Source organism: Thalassophryne amazonica, chromosome 1 (genome assembly GCF_902500255.1).
Source record: "Thalassophryne amazonica chromosome 1, fThaAma1.1, whole genome shotgun sequence".
Taxonomy (NCBI): domain Eukaryota; kingdom Metazoa; phylum Chordata; class Actinopteri; order Batrachoidiformes; family Batrachoididae; genus Thalassophryne; species Thalassophryne amazonica.
This window is the reverse complement of record NC_047103.1, coordinates 172,810,118-172,829,340: the sequence shown is the minus strand read 5'-3', so window position 1 is coordinate 172,829,340 and position 19,223 is coordinate 172,810,118. Positions and strand designations below refer to the sequence as shown.

The 19,223-nt window shown below is 39.9% G+C and overlaps 1 protein-coding gene across 1 annotated transcript in view; it reads left to right on the top strand.

The window, feature by feature from the left end:
* agap1 (ArfGAP with GTPase domain, ankyrin repeat and PH domain 1) overlaps positions 1-19,001 on the top strand; it is a 198,894-nt gene extending 179,893 nt beyond the window's left edge. The window contains exons 15-16 of the mRNA XM_034182035.1: positions 11,908-12,163; positions 16,827-19,001. Coding sequence (XP_034037926.1) covers positions 11,908-12,163; positions 16,827-17,036 — 466 coding nt within the window. The 3' untranslated portion in view covers positions 17,037-19,001. The remainder of the gene's footprint in view (positions 1-11,907; positions 12,164-16,826) is intronic.
* The last annotated feature ends 222 nt before the right edge of the window (positions 19,002-19,223 follow it).

Sequence of the window (19,223 nt, the reverse complement as noted above, 5' to 3'; positions counted from 1 at the left end):
TTAAGTAATGGTTTAATTACTGCCACATTAAAAGCCTGTGGTACATAGCCAACTAATAAAGATAGATTGATCATATTTAAGATCGAAGCATTAATTAATGGTAGGGCTTCCTTGAGCAGCCTGGTAGGAATGGGGTCTAATAAACATGTTGATGGTTTGGAGGAAGTAACTAATGAAAATAACTCAGAACAATCGGAGAGAAAGAGTCTAACCAAATACCGGCATCACTGAAAGCAGCCTAATCAATCAATCAATTTTTTTATATAGCGCCAAATCACAACAAACAGTTGCCCCAAGGCGCTTTATATTGTAAGGCAAGGCCATACAATAATTATGTAAGAAAACGATATGTCTTTGGGATGGTTATGAGTAATTTTTTCTCTAATATTTAAAATTTTATTAGCAAAGAAAGTCATGAAGTCATTACTAGTTAAAGTTAAATGAATACTCGGCTCAATAGAGCTCTGACTCTTTGTCAGCCTAGCTACAGTGCTGAAAAGAAACCTGGGGTTGTTCTTATTTTCTAGTAGTAAGATGTCCTAGCTTTACGGAGGGCTTTTTTATAGAGCAACAGACTCTTTTTCCAGGCTAAGTGAAGATCTTCTAAATTAGTGAGACGCCATTTCCTCTCCAACTTACGGGTTATCTGCTCTAAGCTGCGAGTTTGTGAGTTATACCATGGAGTAAGGCACTTCTGATTTAAGGCTCTCTTTTTCAGAGGAGCTACAGCATCCAAAGTTGTCCTCAATGAGGATATAAAACTATTGATGAGATAATCTATCTCACTCACAGAGTTTAGGTAGCTACTCTGCCCTGTGTTGGTATATGGCATTGGAGAACATAAAGAAGGAATCATATCCTTAAATCTAGTTACAGTGCTTTCTGAAAGACTTCTACTGTAATGAAACTTATTCCCCACTGCTGGGTAGTCCATCAGAGTAAATGTAAATGTTATTAAGAAATGATCAGACAGAAGGGAGTTTTCAGGGAATACTGTTAAGTCTTCAATTTCCATACCATAAGTCAGAACAAGATCTAAGATATGATTAAAGTGGTGGGTGGACTCATTTACAGTTTGAGCAAAGCCAATCGAGTCTAACAATAGATTAAATGCAGTGTTGAGGCTGTCATTCTCAGCATCAGTGTGGATGTTAAAATCGCCCACTATAATTATCTTATCTGAGCTAAGCACTAAGTCAGACAAAAGGTCTGAAAATTCACAGAGAAACTCACAGTAATGACCAGGAGGACGATAGATAACAACAAATAAAACTGGTTTTTGGGACTTCCAATTTGGATGGACAAGACTAAGAGACAAGTTTTCAAATGAATTAAAGCTCTGTCTAGGTTTTTGATTAATTAATAAGCTGGAATGGAAGATTGCTGCTAATCCTCCGCCTCTAGAGAGCTACTATGAGGCACAAATGAAATTAAGAAAGGCAATGGATGAAAAATATAAAAAAGAAGTTCAAGAGAACCTGAACAAAATTATCACCAGCAGAGACCCAAGAAATGAGATATGGAAAATGAGGAAAAAGTTAGCCAAGAAGGGACAGGCAGAATACAACTACATCACAGAGGACAATAGAGAAATCACTGATGAGGAAGAAATCAAATCCCACATAGCAAACTACTACGAGGACCTATACCGAGCAAGAGAAGGTAAACCGGAGTATGAGGCATGGACCAACAGAATATCGGCAGAGGTTGAGAAAGTTACAAACCAGCTAAGACCGCAAAACATACCAAAAATAGACCTCGAAGAGATGCTGCGGGTAAAGAGGAAATTAAATAGGAAAAAGGCAACGGGACCAGACAACATACCAAACGAAATATTCATAAATGCAACAAATGGCACTATGAAAATATATTGTACAATGTTTAATCAAACGGCACATACAAATAAAATCCCTGATGAATGGAGGAACGGCCACATTGTAAGTATATACAAAGGTAAAGGGAAAAAAGGCAAATGTGCCAATGAAAGGGGAATTACCCTCAGCAGCAACATAGGGAAATTTTATGAAAGAATCCTACATCATAGAATAAAACCCCTGATACAAATGAGTGAACTACAGGGAGGTGGTAAGGAAAACATAGGAACTGCAGACCATATCTTACTATTAAACCACCTGATTGACAACAAAAAACCAAGATACATAACGTTCCTGGATGTGACCAAAGCATATGATAAAGCCTGGGCAGATGCTCTGATGTACACGCTCTACAAAAATGGACTAAGAGACAAAATATGGCTAAAAATAAAGGAGCTCAACGAAAACCTGAAAGCCTCAATAATGACCAGATATGGACTTAAAAGACAAATACAGATCAAAGACAGCATTAGACAAGGAGGAGTCCTGTCAGTCATAATGTACGCACTACTAATAGACGAAATAGGCAAAGAGATCATGAATAGCAACCTTGGAATAGAGACAGGTACAGGGAAAAAAATAGGATGCCTACTATGGATGGACGACATAGCCCTCATAGCAGAGACGGCCAAGGAAATGCAAATAATGCTAAATATAACAAATGATCTGGCAGATAGGTACCACATAGAATTTGGGGAAGAAAAAAGTAAAGTTATGATGATAGGGAAACCAAAAGATGATACAAATTTCGACATAGGACCCAAAAAAACTGGAAAAATGTGTAAATTACAAATACCTAGGGAAAATAATCAACAATAACAACAACCAAGCCGTCCAAATAGAAGAAGCAAAAAAGAAAGCAGAAGGAGCCTTACAAACCATCCTACAAATAGCAGGACGCCCGGACCTAAGAGGAATAGAGATGAGTTATCTGGCAACTAGTGGAATCATGCATAATCTCAATAATTGTGTATGCAGGAGAGTCAGTGGTAACAACAAAAAAGGAGGGGAAAATGAGGAACCAAATCTTGGACAATATATTAAAACAGCTCCTAATACTACCAACAACAACACCGAGAGAAATCATGTATGCGGAAACAGGGCTCTGGGATATAGACCATATAATACAAAAAAACAAGATCAACTTCCAAAAAAGGATAAATACAGTAGGATCAGACCTAAAGAAAAGAATAATCAACAACAATAGTAAACCATGGAAAAGGGAAGTCAACAGGATTAAGGAAAAACTGCAGATAACGGATCAAACAAGCAAAGGAGATATAAAAAGGAAAATAGGCGAACAGCTAAAGAAGAATATCAAAGGTAAAACATTACATTGAAAACGTAAAAACGTTGGAAATAGGAAAAAGGAAACCCTACCTGGACAAACTAAACAGGATGGAAGCACATAGCATCATGATGGCAAGAACAAGAATGCTGGCAGTAAAATGCAACTATCGCTGCAGGTGTAAGAAGGTTTGTGCACCTGCACGACCACGAGTCATAAATGCAGCCTGTTAAAAACACTAGTAAGTGTTGTACATAACCAGTGGTGGACACTGTTCAGCTAATCCGGTAACTGATAATTATCAAAGCTAATGTTTTTGTTAGCGGATTAGCTTTTCAGATAAGTTTTAAATTAGAAGTATTCCACCTCACGTGGCGTGATGCTATCTTAGACTATAAGCATGCATTACTGGCTACAAAGTGGACCTATTACTCTGATTTGATCAACAAAAACAAGCATAACTCAAATTTCTTGTTCGACACAGTGGCAACACGTATTCATGTCATAATGTCTTTACTTTGATTATTAATGTCTTTACTTTGATTTGCTGTCTTTGATTTTGTCTTTGATCTCAGCATTAGGGCTCTCCAATTGGTTCAAAATGCTGTAGCCAGACTTTTAACACAAAGCAGAAAGTTCGGCCACATCACACTCATTTTGGCGTCTCTTCACTGGCTTCCTGTCCCAGTGAGATCAGATTTTAAGGTTCTGCTACGGATTGGCACCTCCCTACCTAGCTGACCTAATTAAACCTTACATACTGGCCCAGGCTTTACGTTCTCAGGGTGCAGGACTACTTTGTGTCCCTAGGGTGAATAAAAAGTCTGTGGGTCATAGAGTTTTCTCTTATCGTGTCCCTGTTCTGTGGAATGATCTCCCTGCATCAATAAAACAGTCAGATTCTGTGGAGACTTTCAAGTCCAGACATAAGACGCACTTATTTTCCCTTTTGTATGGCTAGCATACTGGCATAGTATGTTACTATGCTTTTTACTCTTTTAAATTCATTTTTTTAGTAATTGGAGCGTGCTGCGGCCTCAACTTTATCTAAATTCTGGGTCTTTTAGTGAAGCTTAGGGCTGGTGGTCGGCGATCACCTTAGTATTTCTTCTGTTTTTCTTGTTGTTTAATGCTGACAAATTATACTGTATTTCTTGTCTGTCTGATGCCTGATTCTGTTTTTTTTTTTTTCTTTCTTTCTTTCTGTTTAAGGTGCAGCTCCATCCAGAGATGGGTGTGGTATTTGTGCTGGAGACCCTCCTGTCCTGTGCACCCACAGCATTTCCTGTATATTCGTCTTGTGAATTGTTTTGTAATTTGTGTGTGTATCATGGCCCAGGCAGAGGGTCGCCCCTTTGAGTCTGGTCTGCTACTTCATTCATTCTGACCTGCTGTATTAACACAGTGAACCTAAAATCACACAAAAACAAAATCCAAGTAGAAAAAAATTGTTTTTACTCTGAAAACCACAAACTTGTTTAACGAACCATTTTCATAACTTAAAATGGAAATATAAATTGTACATTTCAAAAATATATGTACAAATGTAGCAAAAAAACAAAGTTGAATACAACTATTTATGTAAATGTTGGAAATGCTTCAGGTGTTTTTTTTTGTTTTTTTTTGTGCAATTATTTACAAAACAGTCAGATATCACAATAAGATTTAGAATGTAAATATAAACTGGACGCTTGCCAGGAACAGAAAATCTTACATCTCCGGATTAAAAATCAGACCAAGGAACTTTTCACAAGCTGTTAGGGGAGTTAGTTCTGATGACGGTGGACACGAGGAAACAACAGAGGAACAGGTCATTCCTCCATAGCAAACACATTGTCATTAATCAGGAAAATAACGAAAATTGTATGACTTAAACAGGGAAAGAAGCTGAAAGGCACGAATGTTTCCAGGAATGAGTACCTTACTCAGACTAATGCAGACGTCGCCAGGAAAGCCAGACTCCGTAGAAAACAGGCTCAAATCCACTCGGTCTGGGTGACAAACTGTCAGCTTTTTATTAAACTAAAGGATGCACCTGAAAATGCCAGAGCTCTGTGCATCAGGAATATGTGTGAGCAGCTCGAATGCTTTGAATGTAAAGGGACACGTTTTGAGAAATTCTGTCTCATGTTTACGTTCACTTCGTGAAGCTGAACTTTACTAAAACTGCTTTTTTGAATTGTGGGTTACATTTCTTTCAAGATGACGACTGACTTTTCAAAATTTACTCCTGCACCGGAGTAAATTTAAACATTATTGATGACACTGAACATAAATTTTGTAACATTGAAAGCAATATTGATCCAGATTGTTTCTTCCTTAAAGATAGAACTTAGTATTGTAATGATTTCACTGAGGAACAATTTAAGCAGTATTCCTTCATAAACGGGGCATTGTCTGCTGTGCATTCTAATAGAAGTCTTTCAATGAATTTTTCCAACATCCAGGACTGTCTTAAGCTTACTAATAAATATTTTTCAGTTGTTGCAGTTACTGAGACATGGTTAAAAGATGAGTATGTTGATTCTGTTCTGCTTGAGGGTTCTGATTTTTTTTTTTTTTTTTTTTTGCCAAATATAGATCAAATAAATGGGGTGGGGGGGCTCTTTACGTCAGATCCAGTCATTACTGTGAAATCGTGCCGAATATGTCTTTTTCCTTGGATGGTGTCATGGAATGTGTTACTGTGGAGATCACATGTGAAAAATCAAAAAACATTATTATTATTATAAATTGTATTTATAGAATTTGGGGAGGTGATGGTCTACTGGTTAAGGTGTTGGGCTTGAGACCAGAAGATCCTCGGTTCAAAGCCCCACCTGACTGGAAAATCACTAAGGAGCCTTGGGCAAGGTTCTTAATCCCCTAGTTGCTCCCGGTGTGTAATGAGCGCCTTGTATGGCAGCAGCCTCACATCGGGATGAATGTGAGGCATTACTGTAAAGCACGTTGAGCGTCTGATGCAGATGGAAAAGCGCTATATAAATGCAGTCCATTTATTTACCATTCCCGGATTGAATATGAACATTTTTGTGGAGAAATTCACAGAGATGTATAATTCAACTAAAATCAATAAGCTTTTATTTGTTTGTGAAGACTTTAACATGGACTTCCTAAATCCTCATGGCCTTATACATATAATTCTTAGATTCTGTGTGGGATTATATCCAGCAATAACACATCTAACCAGGATTACTACGAACACGTCGACACTCATTGACAATGTATTAACAAATGTCATTGTTGGGAATTTAATAGGTGGATTACTGTGGATGACTGTAGTGACAGTGATCGCTTGCTGGTTTTTCAATTTCAACTTATTTTCATTTATATAGTGCCAAATCACAACAGAGTTGCCTCAAGGTGCTTCACACAAGTAAAGTCTAACCTTACCAACCCCCAGAGCAACAGTGGTAAGAAAAAAGAAACCTCAAGCAGACCAGACTCAAAAGGGTGACCCTCTGCTTGGGCCATGATACAGACATAAATTACAAAACAATTCACAAAACGAATATACAGGAAATGTTGGCGGTGCACAGGACGGTTTCTGGAACAGACACCACACCCATCTCTGGATGGAGCCACACCTCAAACAGAGAGAAAAAAAGCAGAATCAGGCATCAGAAAGACAAATACAGTGTAATTGTCAGCATTAAGTAACAAGAAAAACAGGAGAAATATTAAGGTGATCGGTTTTTGTTGTTTTTAACTCTTTAGTTGATAAAGTTGATCATGTTGACACTCCAGATTTTAAAAGGAAAATAACTGAGAAATCTATGGCTAATCTTAGAGAAGATTTATTACACCAAGACTAGTGTGGCACCTTGAAGACATCGACCGATCGTATGAATCATTTATCTCCAAGTTGTACGACAAACATTGTCCACTGATATCAAAGGTGGAGTGCACGTGAACTACCGACACACCTTGGATCACTAAGGGTCTGCTGAATGCATGCAAAAAGAAAAAAATACAAGCAAGCAATTTTTAAAGCATAGAACACTTGTGGCTGAGAGTAAATATAAAACTTATAAAAACAAGTTAACCAATATCATGAGATCTTGCAAAAAGCAGTATTACAGTGATTTGGAATTGGAAAAAAAAAGGTACTTGGAAGCTCTTAAATTATCAAAAATAAAACAGTTGTCAAAGATTATCCAACATATTTTTACTCAAATACTGATACAGTAGTCAAGGAAAAGAAAGCTATAGTAGATCATTTTAATGATATTTTGCCCATGTGGGGGAAAAAATAGCAAGTTCAGTTGTTCCTTCTAATAGGAGTTCTTGGGAAAACAGGAAAATGAGGACCAACTTTTCAGATTCCATGTTTATTAGAGAACCTGATGAACTGAATATGAAATAATTGATATAGTATAAGTATAGTCAACTGATCACGATAATTTTGGTAGGCTTTGATAAAAACATGATTGTGTCATTAAACCTGTGACTGGGAGATTTCCTTCCAAACTGAAAATAGCTAAATTGGTACCGCTGTTCAAATTCGGTGATAAACATGTTTTTTCTAACTATAGGCCAATCTCACCGTTACCTTAATTTTCTAAAATTCTGGAAAAAGTAGTCATTAAGAGGTTGGATGATCCAAACACCATATATTAAATGAGCAGCAATACGGATTTAGGAAAAATCGTACCACTTCACTGGCGCTAACTGATTTTGTGGAACATGTTACAAATGCAATTGAGAACAAACAATACACCATTGGGGGTTTTTTTTTTGTTTTGTTTTTTTGTTTTTTGAGTTGCAGAAAGCATTTGATACAATAGATCATGCCTCATTATTGGATAAGTTATGGATGTATGGCATCAGAGGTTTAGCAAATGACTGGATAGCCAGGATAGATAGGTATCAATATGTTCACTTGAGTGGGATAAACTCTGAATTTTTGAGGTGCACTTGTGGGGTGCCCCAGGGCTCAGTCCTTGGACCTTTGCTGTTTCTTTTATACATTAATGACATATGTTTAGTTTCTAAGTTTGTGAGTTGTATTTTATTTGCTGATGACACAACTGTGTTTTGTAGTGGGGATGGAGAGGGAACTACAGGGGTTTAAGGAATCGCTTCACTTTGGTAAACAAAGTGTATCATATTTGGAAACAAGCCCAGAAATCCATCCATCCATTTTCTTCTGCTTTAACTGGAGTCGGGTCGCGGGGGCAGCAGCTCAAGCAAAGCCGCCCAGACCTCCTGATCCACACAAACCTCCCCCAGCTCCTCCGAGGGAACCCAGAGGCGTTCCCAAACCAGCCGAGAGACGTAGTCCCTCCAGCATGTCCTGGGTCTTCCTCAGGGCCTCCTCCAGATGGGACATGCCCGGAACACCTCTCCAGTGAGGCGTCCAGGGGGCATCCAGAAAAGATCCCTGAGCCACCTCAGATGGCTCCTTTCGATGTGGAGCAGCAGCGGCTCGACTCCGAGCTCCTCCTGAGTGACCGAGCTCCTCACCCTATCTCTAAAGGAGCCCAGAAATTTATGTAGAAATTTACGAGTACACAGTGTTGAAATTTAACTTGTTAATGAAACCATGTTTCTTGGGGTCTTTATTGACAAATATCTACATTGGAAAACACATAAATTATGTTAAATCTAAAATGTCAAAGATTATTGCCATTTTGTACAAAGCACAAGACTTCCTCCCCAACATTCATTAGTTACTTTATATCATTCAGTACTTGTTCCATACATGGCCGACTGTATTGAAGTTTGGGGAACCACCTACAAATCTAACACAAATCCTATATTTTTACTCCAAAAGAAAGCTATAAGAATTATTAGTAAGAAACCATGTCGTGAGCCAACAAATCCATTGTTCACCTGTTTGTATATTTTGAAATTTTGGGATATGATTGATTCTATCATAATACAATTCATGTTCAGAGTGCAAAACAAACTTCTGCTCCAACACGTCCAGGACCTGTTTAAAACAAGAGACTCCAGTTCTAATGTTTGAGGGACATTGTTATTTCAGATATCAAAGTTTCAAACCACTGTAAAGAGTCATTGTGTTTCTGTTAAAGGTGTCAATATTTGGAACAATTGCCCAAATAACATAAAGTCTCTTGGTACTTTAGTTGGCCTTTAAAGGCTTGCTATAATATGTCAAATTAGGTTAATTGATTTTGTCTTGTTTATGGTGCACTGCTGCTTGTATGTTTGCCTCTTTGAAACATTAGTTCTGTCATCAGTTTATACTTTGTATGAGGTATATATGTATATATATATATATATATATATATATATATATATATATATATATATATATATATATATATACACACACACACACACAGTGGGGAAAATAAGTATTTGACCCCGTCAGTTTTGCAGGTTTTCCCACCTACAAAGAATGTAGAGGTCTGTAATTTTTATCGTAGGTTCACTTCAACTGTGAGAGACAGAATCAAAAAAAAAAATAAATAAAAATCCATTAAATCACATTGAATGATTTTTAAATAATTTGCATTTTATTGCATAAAATAAGTATTTGACCCCCAAGACAAACAGAGCTTAACAACTGGTACAGAAACATTTGTCTGCCATTACAGAGGTCAGACGTTTCCTGTAGTTCTTGACCAGGTTTTCACACACTGCAGCAGGGATTTTGGTCCACTCCTCCATACAGATCTTCTCCAAATCTTTCAGGTTTGGAGTTTCAGCTTCCTCCAAAGATTTTCTATTGAGTTCAGGTCTGCAGACTGGCCAGGCCACTCCAGGACCTTGAAATGCTTCTTACGGAGCCCCTCCTTGGTTGCCCTGGCTGTGTGTTTAGGGTCATTGTCATGCAGGAAGACCCAGCCATGACCCATCTTCAATGCTCTTACTGAGGGAAGGAGGTTGTTTTCCAAAATCTCGCAATACATGACCCCATCTATCCTCCCTTCAATACGGTGCAGTCGTCCTGTCCCCTTTGCAGAAGAGCACCCCCAGAGTATGATGTTTCCACCCCCATGCTTCACGGTTGGGATGGTTTTCTTGGGGTTGTTCTCATCCTCTAAACATGGTAAGTGGAGTTGATTCCAAAAAGCTCTTTTCTGGTCTCATCTGACCACATGACCTTCTCCCATGCCTCCTCTGGATCATCCAGATGGTCATTGGTGAACTTCAAATGGGCCTGGACATGTGCTGGCTTGAGCAGGGGGACCTTGCTGCCCTGCAGAATTTTAAACCATGACAGCATCATGTGTTACTAATGTAATCTTTGTTAATTAATTTGCATTTTATTGCATAAGTATTTGAACACCTTCCAACCAGCAAGAATTCTGGCTCACACAGACCTGTTAATTTTTCTTTAAGAAGCCCTCTTATTCTGCACTCTTTACCTGTATTAATTGCACCTGTTACCTGTATAAAAGGCACCTGTTCACACAATCAATCACACTCCAACCTGTCCACCATAGCCAAGACCAAAGAGCTGTCTAAGGACACCAGGGACAAAACTGTAGACCTGCACAAGGCTGGGATGGACTACAGGACAACAGGCAAGCAGCTTGGTAGAAGACAACAACTGTTCTGATTATTTATTAGAAAGTGGAAGAAACAAAAGATGACTGTCAATCTCCCTCTGGTCTGGGATTCCATGCAAGATCTCACTTTGTGGAGTAAGGATGATTCTGAGAAAGCTCAGAACTACACAGGGGGACCTTGCTGCCCTGCAGGATTTTAAACCATGACAGCATCATGTGTTACTAATGTAATCTTTGTTACTGTGGTCCCAGCTCTCTTCAAGTCATTGACCAGGTCCTCGACCAGGTCCTCCTGTGTAGTTCTGAGCTTTCGCAGAATCATCCTTACCCTTTATTTATTTTTTTAGATTCTGTTTCTCACAGTTGAAGTGTACCTATGATAAACGTTACAGACCTCAACATTCTTTGTAGGTGGGAAAACCTGCAAAAAATTAACAGGAGGTCAAATACTTATTTTCCCCACTGTATCTGTGTGTCCACACACGTCCATGATCACAGCAGCAGCATCACGGCACTTTAAGTTCCAAAATCCAACAGACTCTGAAGAAGTTAAGAGTTTCGGGGTGAACTGTGTCATCTCCTCTGTAAATCAGAGCCGCTGCTCAGAAGCTTCGTTATCAGACACAACTTCATTTGTTTTGCTCCGTCTGTCTGTCTGGGATGTTTGTGTTTTGCTATTTTCTAAAAGCAGACTGAAGTGGCTCAAAGAGATTATTCTCAGTAAGATAGTCCACGAGCTGCCATGACACCACTTTTTCCACAGAATTTTAGAGCAAAATGATAGATTTGATATCAGCCAATAGTTTGTCAATACACTAGGGTCAAGATTAGATTTCTTATGTAATGGTTTAATCACTGCAGATTTGAAACATTTAGGAACAGATCCAGACGTTAAAGAAAGATTAATAATTTCCAGCACAGTCGGCCCAAGAGTGGGCCACAGGTCCTTAAACAGTTTTGTTGGTATAGGATCAAATAAACAGGTTGTGCTTTTTGTTGACATTACGAGTTTTGTCAGCATGCCTAGTGAGATACTATCAAATTCTGTAAATCTAGGTGATACCTCAGTAGTGGCGCCCACCTCAATAGCAGGGTGTAGTGGCTGGATTAAGGCATGCTGGGATATGTTCAACTTGATGTCTTCTGTTTTCTTCTCAAAGTAATCCAATACTTCTGCTGGTTTTGGTGTTTTAATTAAACGTCTTTGAGTTCTGGGTTCTGGGCCGTGGGCCCTGGTTCTGATGGTTCTGGTGTTTTTCAGGGAGGAGAGGGAGCGCTGGATACGGGCTAAGTATGAGCAGCGTCTCTTTGTGGCCTCGCTGCCGTCCACAGAGCTCTCTGTGGGCCAGCAGCTCCTGAGGGCGGCAGCTGAGGAGGATCTGTGCACAGTCATCCTGCTGCTGGCACACGGCTCCCGTCACCAGGTCAACGAGACGTGTGGCGAAGGCGACGGACGCAACGCGCTGCACCTCGCCAGCCGCAAAGGCAATGTGGTCATCACACAGCTCCTCATCTGGGTAAGACGGGCTAACCCTGACCCAAATCAAAACCCCTAACCCAAACCACTAACTCAAACCAAGACCACTAACCCAAACCACTAACCCCGTCGGTCAGGGTTTGGGTTAGGTGTTCCTAAAGTCTGACTTCTTCTTTCAGTTCTTTTAGTAGAATCATATTTACGCAGTTCATAATTCTGGACAAGATATTTATTCTGACATATAAAAAAATGTTACTTTGTAATGAATCACTTTAAGCATAAACATTTTATTTGCAGAAAAAAATTAAAAAATTGGGGCCGTTTTAATGAAAGAATTAACCAGCAGAAATGTTTTTTTATTTAAGACGTTAGAATTAAACCGTAACTATATTTTACAATTTAACACACACACACACACACACACTCATACTCATCGTCAACCACTTAGTCCAATTAAGGGTCGCGGAGGGCTGGAGTCTATCCCAGCAGTCATAGAGCGTGGTGCGGGGCCAGTCTGTCACAGGGCCACAAACAGACAAATACACTCACACCCACTCGCACACCTACTAACAATTTAAAGATTCCAGTCCACCAAACCCACGTCTTTTGCATGTGGGAGGAAACCGGAGCACCCAGAGGAAACCCACACAAACATGGGGAGAACATGCAAACTCCACACAGAAAGGCCACAGGCGGGAATTGAACCCATTACCTTCTCGCTGTGAGGCAACAGTGCTAACCACGTTTTTGTATATTACTATTATAAATTAGTTTTTCCTGTATATTGTAGTATTTTATATATCAAATGCTTCATTTTCTCTGTATATTAGTGTTTTTCATATTACTTTTTAAATTATGTATATTAGTGTCTACATTCATTTTGTATATATTGATGGTGGTGAACAGTGGTGGGCACAGTTCCGCTATTCTGCTAACCACTAACTAGCGAAGCTAACTTTTTTGTTAGCGGATTAATTTTTCAGCTAACTTTGAAAACCATCAGTGGACCAATTAGCTTCTGCTAAATTTAGTTCCGCTAATTTTTAGTCCACTAATGTCTATTTGCTGGCATAGTTAGTAAAGCTGAACAGTCAAAAAAGTTTGTAAACCCTGAAATCACACGTTAGTTCCTGTCTTATGTGTTTTGCAGTAGTCGGGCAGCTGTGAGGAGCTGAGCTCCACCTGACCCCAGCAGAAGGGGCCTGGATGCCAGGCTGCTGCTGCTGCAAAAAAAAAAGAAGTTATTTAAATTCAACATACAGTGCCCCAGACATGTGGCAGGTGACATCAAAGGCGAAGCAGTTTTCACTTATGGTTTTGATTTAAAAATGAAGCTAATTCTGGACAGTTTATCTAATTAACATCAACTCTGTCGTTTTTAGAGTGAAAAATATCGCACACGTTTTTGTCTTAAAGTAACTGGCTAATTCTGAAGGTTTGAGCCTTAACACACACAGATGCCAGTGTTCTATGGATTTTGACCCAAAATCCATGGAACACTGCCACCATAGGAGTGTGAATAGCATCCAAATAAATGACATATTTACAAATACACATCTTCTCATCTTCAACCGCTTTTCCGGGTTCGGGTCGCGGGTCAACAGCTCCAGTAGGCAACCCCAGACTTCCTTTTCCTGTGCCACATTAACCACCTCTGACTGGGGGATCCCGAGGCGTTCCCAGGCCAGTGTGGAGATATAATCTCTCCACCTTGTCCTGGGTCTTCCCGGGGTCTCCTCCCAGATGGACGTGCCTAGAAGACCTCCCTAGAGAGGTGTCCAGGAGGCATCCTTACCAGATGCCTGAACCACCTCAGCTGGGTCCTTTCAACACGAAGGAGCAGCGACTCTACTCCGAGCTCCACACGGATGACCAAACATCTCACCCTATCTCTAAGGGAGACACCACCAACCCTCCTAATGAAACCCATTTCGGCCACTTGTACCCGCGATCTAGTTCTTTCGGTCATGACCCAACCCTCGTGACCATAGGTGAGAGTAGGAACAAAGACTGACCAGTAGATTGAGAGCTTCGCCTTTAGGCTCAGCTCCCTTTTTGTCACAACAGTACGGTAGAGTGAATGCAACGCCGCCCCTGATTCTCCAGCCAATCTCACGTTCCATTGTCCCCGCACTCGTGAACAAGATCCCAAGGTACTTGAACTCCTTCACTTGGGGCAAGACCTCAATCTCTACCCAGAGTAGGCAATCCATAGACCTCAATCTCTACCCAGAGTAGGCAATCCATTGGTTTCCTGCTGAGAACAATGGCCTCAGATTTTGAGGTGCTGATCCTCATCCCAGCAGCTTCACACTTGGCCGTGAACCGATCCAGTGAGTGTTTGAGGTCACAGGTTGATGAAGCCAACAGGACCACATCATCTGCAAAAAGCAGTTTTGAGACCCTGAATCCACCAAACTGGAAACCCTCCTCACCCCGACTACACCTCAATATCCTGTCCATGAATATCATAAACAGGATTGGTGACAAGGTGCAGCCCTGGCGGAGGCCAACCCCCACTACAAACAAGTCTGACTTACTGTACACATACACAAATTCACATTTATCTGTAAAAAAGCAACACACGTTACAGTAACTTGTGTGTTGGTTTTTTACAGATAAATAAACCAACCAACCAGTGATGAGTGGAGGCTCATTTTCCCATAATGCTTTTTGGCATCTGTGTGTGTTAAGGCTCAAACCTTCAGAATTAGCGCATTAGTATAAAACTAAAACATATGTGCGATATTTTTCACTTTGTAAAAATGACAAAGTTGATGTTAATTTGATAAACTGTCTGGAATTCATTTCATTTATAAAATCAAAACCATAAGTCAAAACTGCTTTGCTTTTGATGTCCCACATCTGTACTGTTCCATGCTGAAAGTAATTGACTCTTCCTTACAGCACTGGGCAGGGCGCTCAAAGACATAAGCTCTGACTCATTGTTTGTGTTGGGTTTGTGATCACCTTTGTTTTTACTCAGACGCGTTGGCGGTGCTTAAACTCAAAACTGGCTTGTCAGTAGCTGACAGTGTACCAGAGTCAATACTAAAACTTAGTGGTTAGCTGTTGTATTCTCCTGACTAAGGTAGTTCACTTTTCAGTTAGCGTATTAGCGGTTATCGAAGCTAACCTTTAGGTTAGCTGTGCCTACCACTGGTGGTGAACTATGCCTGGGCAGGGCGGAGCCAGAGGAAACTGCTGGAGGCCCGTGGTGGTCCTGACGTGTAAATCGGCCATTCGACCTGGGTGTAGAGGCGAAAGACTAATTGAACCATCGAGTAGCTGGTTCCCTCCGAAGTGTCCCTCAGGATAGCTGGCACTCCCCGCTTGCAGCTTTGTCTGGTAAAGCGAATGACTAGAGGCCTTGGGGCCAAAACGATCTCATCCTATTCTCAAACTTTAAATGGGTAAGAAGCCCGGCTCACTGGCTTGGAGCCGGGCGTGGAATGCAAGCTGCCTAGTGGGCCACTTTTGGTAAGCAGAACTAGTATTGCGGGATGAGGCGAACGGCGCAGCACAGTGGCTTAGTGGTTAGCACTGTTGCCTCACAGTAAGACGTTTATGGACTCAGTTCTCACCTGTGTCCTTTCTGTGTGGAGTTTGCGTGTTCTCCTCGTGTTTGATGGACTGGAAACTTTATAATTGTCCAGGTCTCCCTTGTAAAAGAGGTCTCCATCTAAGTGGGACTAACCTAGTTAAGTAAAGGTTAAATAAATTAATATTGTAAGTTAATTATTTTCTTTATACTACAGTATATTTTGTATCAGATAATTAATTGTTGTGTGCATTTGTGTTTTTGTATTATTGTCTGGAGTATATTAACGTATTATGAAACATTGCTGTGTTTTTATAGTTCTTTTTTCTATAATTTTTTTTACAGTGTTGCTATTTTTATAATGTTGCTGTATTTTTCAGTGTTGCAGTTTTTTTTTTTATATTATTGCTGCTGTATTTTTTCAGTGTTAATGCTTTTTTACAGTCCTGTATTTTTTCAATGCTGTATTTTTACAGTGCAGTATTTTTTATGTTCTGCTGTATTTTTATAGTGTTGCAGTATTTTTCAGTGTTCCTGTATTTTTACAGTGCAGTATTTTTATGTGCTGCTGTATTTTTAGTGTTGCAGTATTTTCCAGTGTTCCTGTATTTTTACAGTGCAGTATTTTTATGTGCTGCTGTATTTTTATAGTGTTGCAGTATTTTTCAGTGTTCCTGTATTTTTACAGTGCAGTATTTTTATGTGCTGCTGTATTTTTATAGTGTTGCAGTATTTTCCAGTGTTCCTGTATTTTTTCGGCACTGCTGTATTTTTACAGTGAGAGAACGGAGCTACTCTGGTTAGCTGTGTAGGCTAACACTTACCGACACGACGTCTCACATTTGTCTCGTCGTTTCTTCTCCACTGGGAACCAAAAAAACCTGCACTTTTCACAATTGCTTCTGTGATTGCAGCCGAAAACAAAACAGTGCACCATTTGTCCATGTGAAGTAATGTTGTGTATATGTTGCACAATGGGAACGCAGGTCCCTGTTAGTGGTCAAATCCCGTGATATCACGCAGGGTTCAAACGAGAGTGCTTTACCCTTTTTTTTTACTTTAATGGAATACGCTGACTTCCGGCGCCTGCACTGGCGCGTCTGTTTTCTGCCATGTTTGTAAGCATGATTCAGAATCGTTGCATTTGTTTGTCTCTCTGCAGTACGGCGTGGACCTGATGGCGAGGGACGCCCACGGGAACAGTGCCATGGCATACGCTCGGCAGGCCAGCAGTCAGGAGTGCGTGGACATGCTAGCGCAGTACGGATGTCCCGATGAGCGCTACCCGCTCATGGCCACGCCCAACCTGTCACGCCGGAACACCAATCGCAACAACAGCTGCAGCAGTGCCGGGAGCGCCGCCCTCATATGACTCAAGAAACTTTAACCAATCTCAGTGAACAATGCTAAGCCCCGCCCACTACACCTGCCACTGTCCACTCAGAGACTGGGTGAGAAGTCATGACGCTGCATCTGTTTGGGAGAGCCGCGTCAAGGTCTGAAGAGGGAACACCCCAAAGTATGCTGGGAAAATAGATGATTACTCTCGCACTACGGCGCCACCTCCAGTTCTGCACCTGTCGTTACACTCAAAACATATTTGTGCAATCAACACCTTTTGGGAAATAATCACATGATTTTTGCCAACCAGTCACAGCACAGTGTGTACGTGCACGCTCATTCACTCCTGGAACACTACGTGCACATGTCCAAAACAAACACTAACAATGTTTTTATGCTAACTCAAGACACACAAACTGAGTCACTCAGAACTTTCGTCCAGCGTTGCACGATTACGTCAATTCCATTTGTGCATTCTCAGAAATAGGCGGAGCTCGGCACTCGTTTACACGACGGTGTTTAGTGACTCGTGCAGTGTTGTAGGTCGTCACCGTGACGCTAACCGAATATCTAGCTTCTAAACTATTTAGGAAGTTCACTCGTTACCTGGTGAACACATTTCTTCACAAATACACATTCAGGCTAGCTGCACTCTAACTAGCTAAGCTAGCTTGAACATCAAGCCATTGTGTTGAATTTGGTAGTTAGCTACATAGCTAGGACGTTGCTAATGATAATAAGTTAATAATCAGCTAAAGTGGGTGTATCTGTACAATCCGATTCTTTGTTATTATGTTGTTGGAAGAGTTTCTACGCCAGTAAAGCAGTTAGCTACGTGCTAATATGGCAGCTGTTATCATTTATGACAACGTCGGCAGATTGCATTATTTTAAAGTTCAACAAACGTTCGACATCAGCAAAATTTCTTGAGTGAAATACGAGAAAGTTGATAAACTGATGAACAAGTGAACCACTGACATTTTCGTCCAACAGTCGTACTTCAGTTTTTACGCTGTGCTAGTCCTTCACCTGTGACAAAATATTAGGGACACTGTAAAAATATTAAAGTTATACGATTTTTAAAATTTGTGCTGTTGCAAGAATGAGGCACATGATTCCAAATATTTTGAAACAAACTTTTTTGTGTGAACGTTTTAGCGGAAAAAATCTCAGGCAGGCGAGATAAATGTGCCGTGATTAGAAACAACTCACGTAAACGGATCTGAGAGAAAATTTCTCCAAATCACAAACTTGAATTTATGAATCATCCAAAATGTTTGAAGATTTTCTGCATTTTTCAAAATTTTAATGTCGTAACGTTTTAATCGTTTTCTTTTGACGGCAAAACAAAAATTTTTATCTAAAATCTTTTTTTAATCTTAAAATAAGACTTTATTGACAAAAATGTGTGAGTTTATACTTGCAATGTTTCCAAAATAATAAACTTGATTTTTTCAAAAAAAAAAAAAAAATACTCGGATAAGGATTTTCCCCCCAAATATTTGTCTTTTTTTTAACAAATTAAATATTCACACACACACACACACACACACACACACACCCAACCGATCAACCTGTGCAACCTTCAGAACTTCTCTGTGAAGACAAAATCGATCAACAAACATGAGACTTAAACAATGATGCTGTCGGTGGTCATGTGACCTCTGTGTCACCATGTTTTGTCTGTTTTTAATGAACGTTCCTACTTTGACACATTTTTTTATGTGAATATGTTGATGTAAAATTTTAAAGCTCATTTATTCGCAGTGTGTTGTTTTTATTTAACTGTAATGTTGTTCCTTGATGTGTTTCCGGACCAATAATTAAAATTTTCCCGTTGTTTTTTATTTAAATAAAGTTATTCGCATTTGGACGATCTTTCCAGGCTCAGGGACCAATGACTACGTGACGTTAAGAAAATTAAATTAACAAAAGACATGTTCCACCTCGATCTCAAAACACAAAGTTTAAATTTTTCACTTCGTTCACTTCACAGCAAAAAAATTAATGAAACGATGTTCTAACGATAATGATGCTGTGTAACATCAAAAAACATGAAAACACTTAAAAACACAAACTCCATCCAAACGAAGAAACAACTGTGTACGTCACAGATGCAGTCGGGCTAGTTAATAAGCCCCGCCCTCTGTCAGGAGGGAGTGGCTTAAAAACAAAAAGGTCATTTACACATGTAGTTTGTCCAGATGTGTAAAATTTG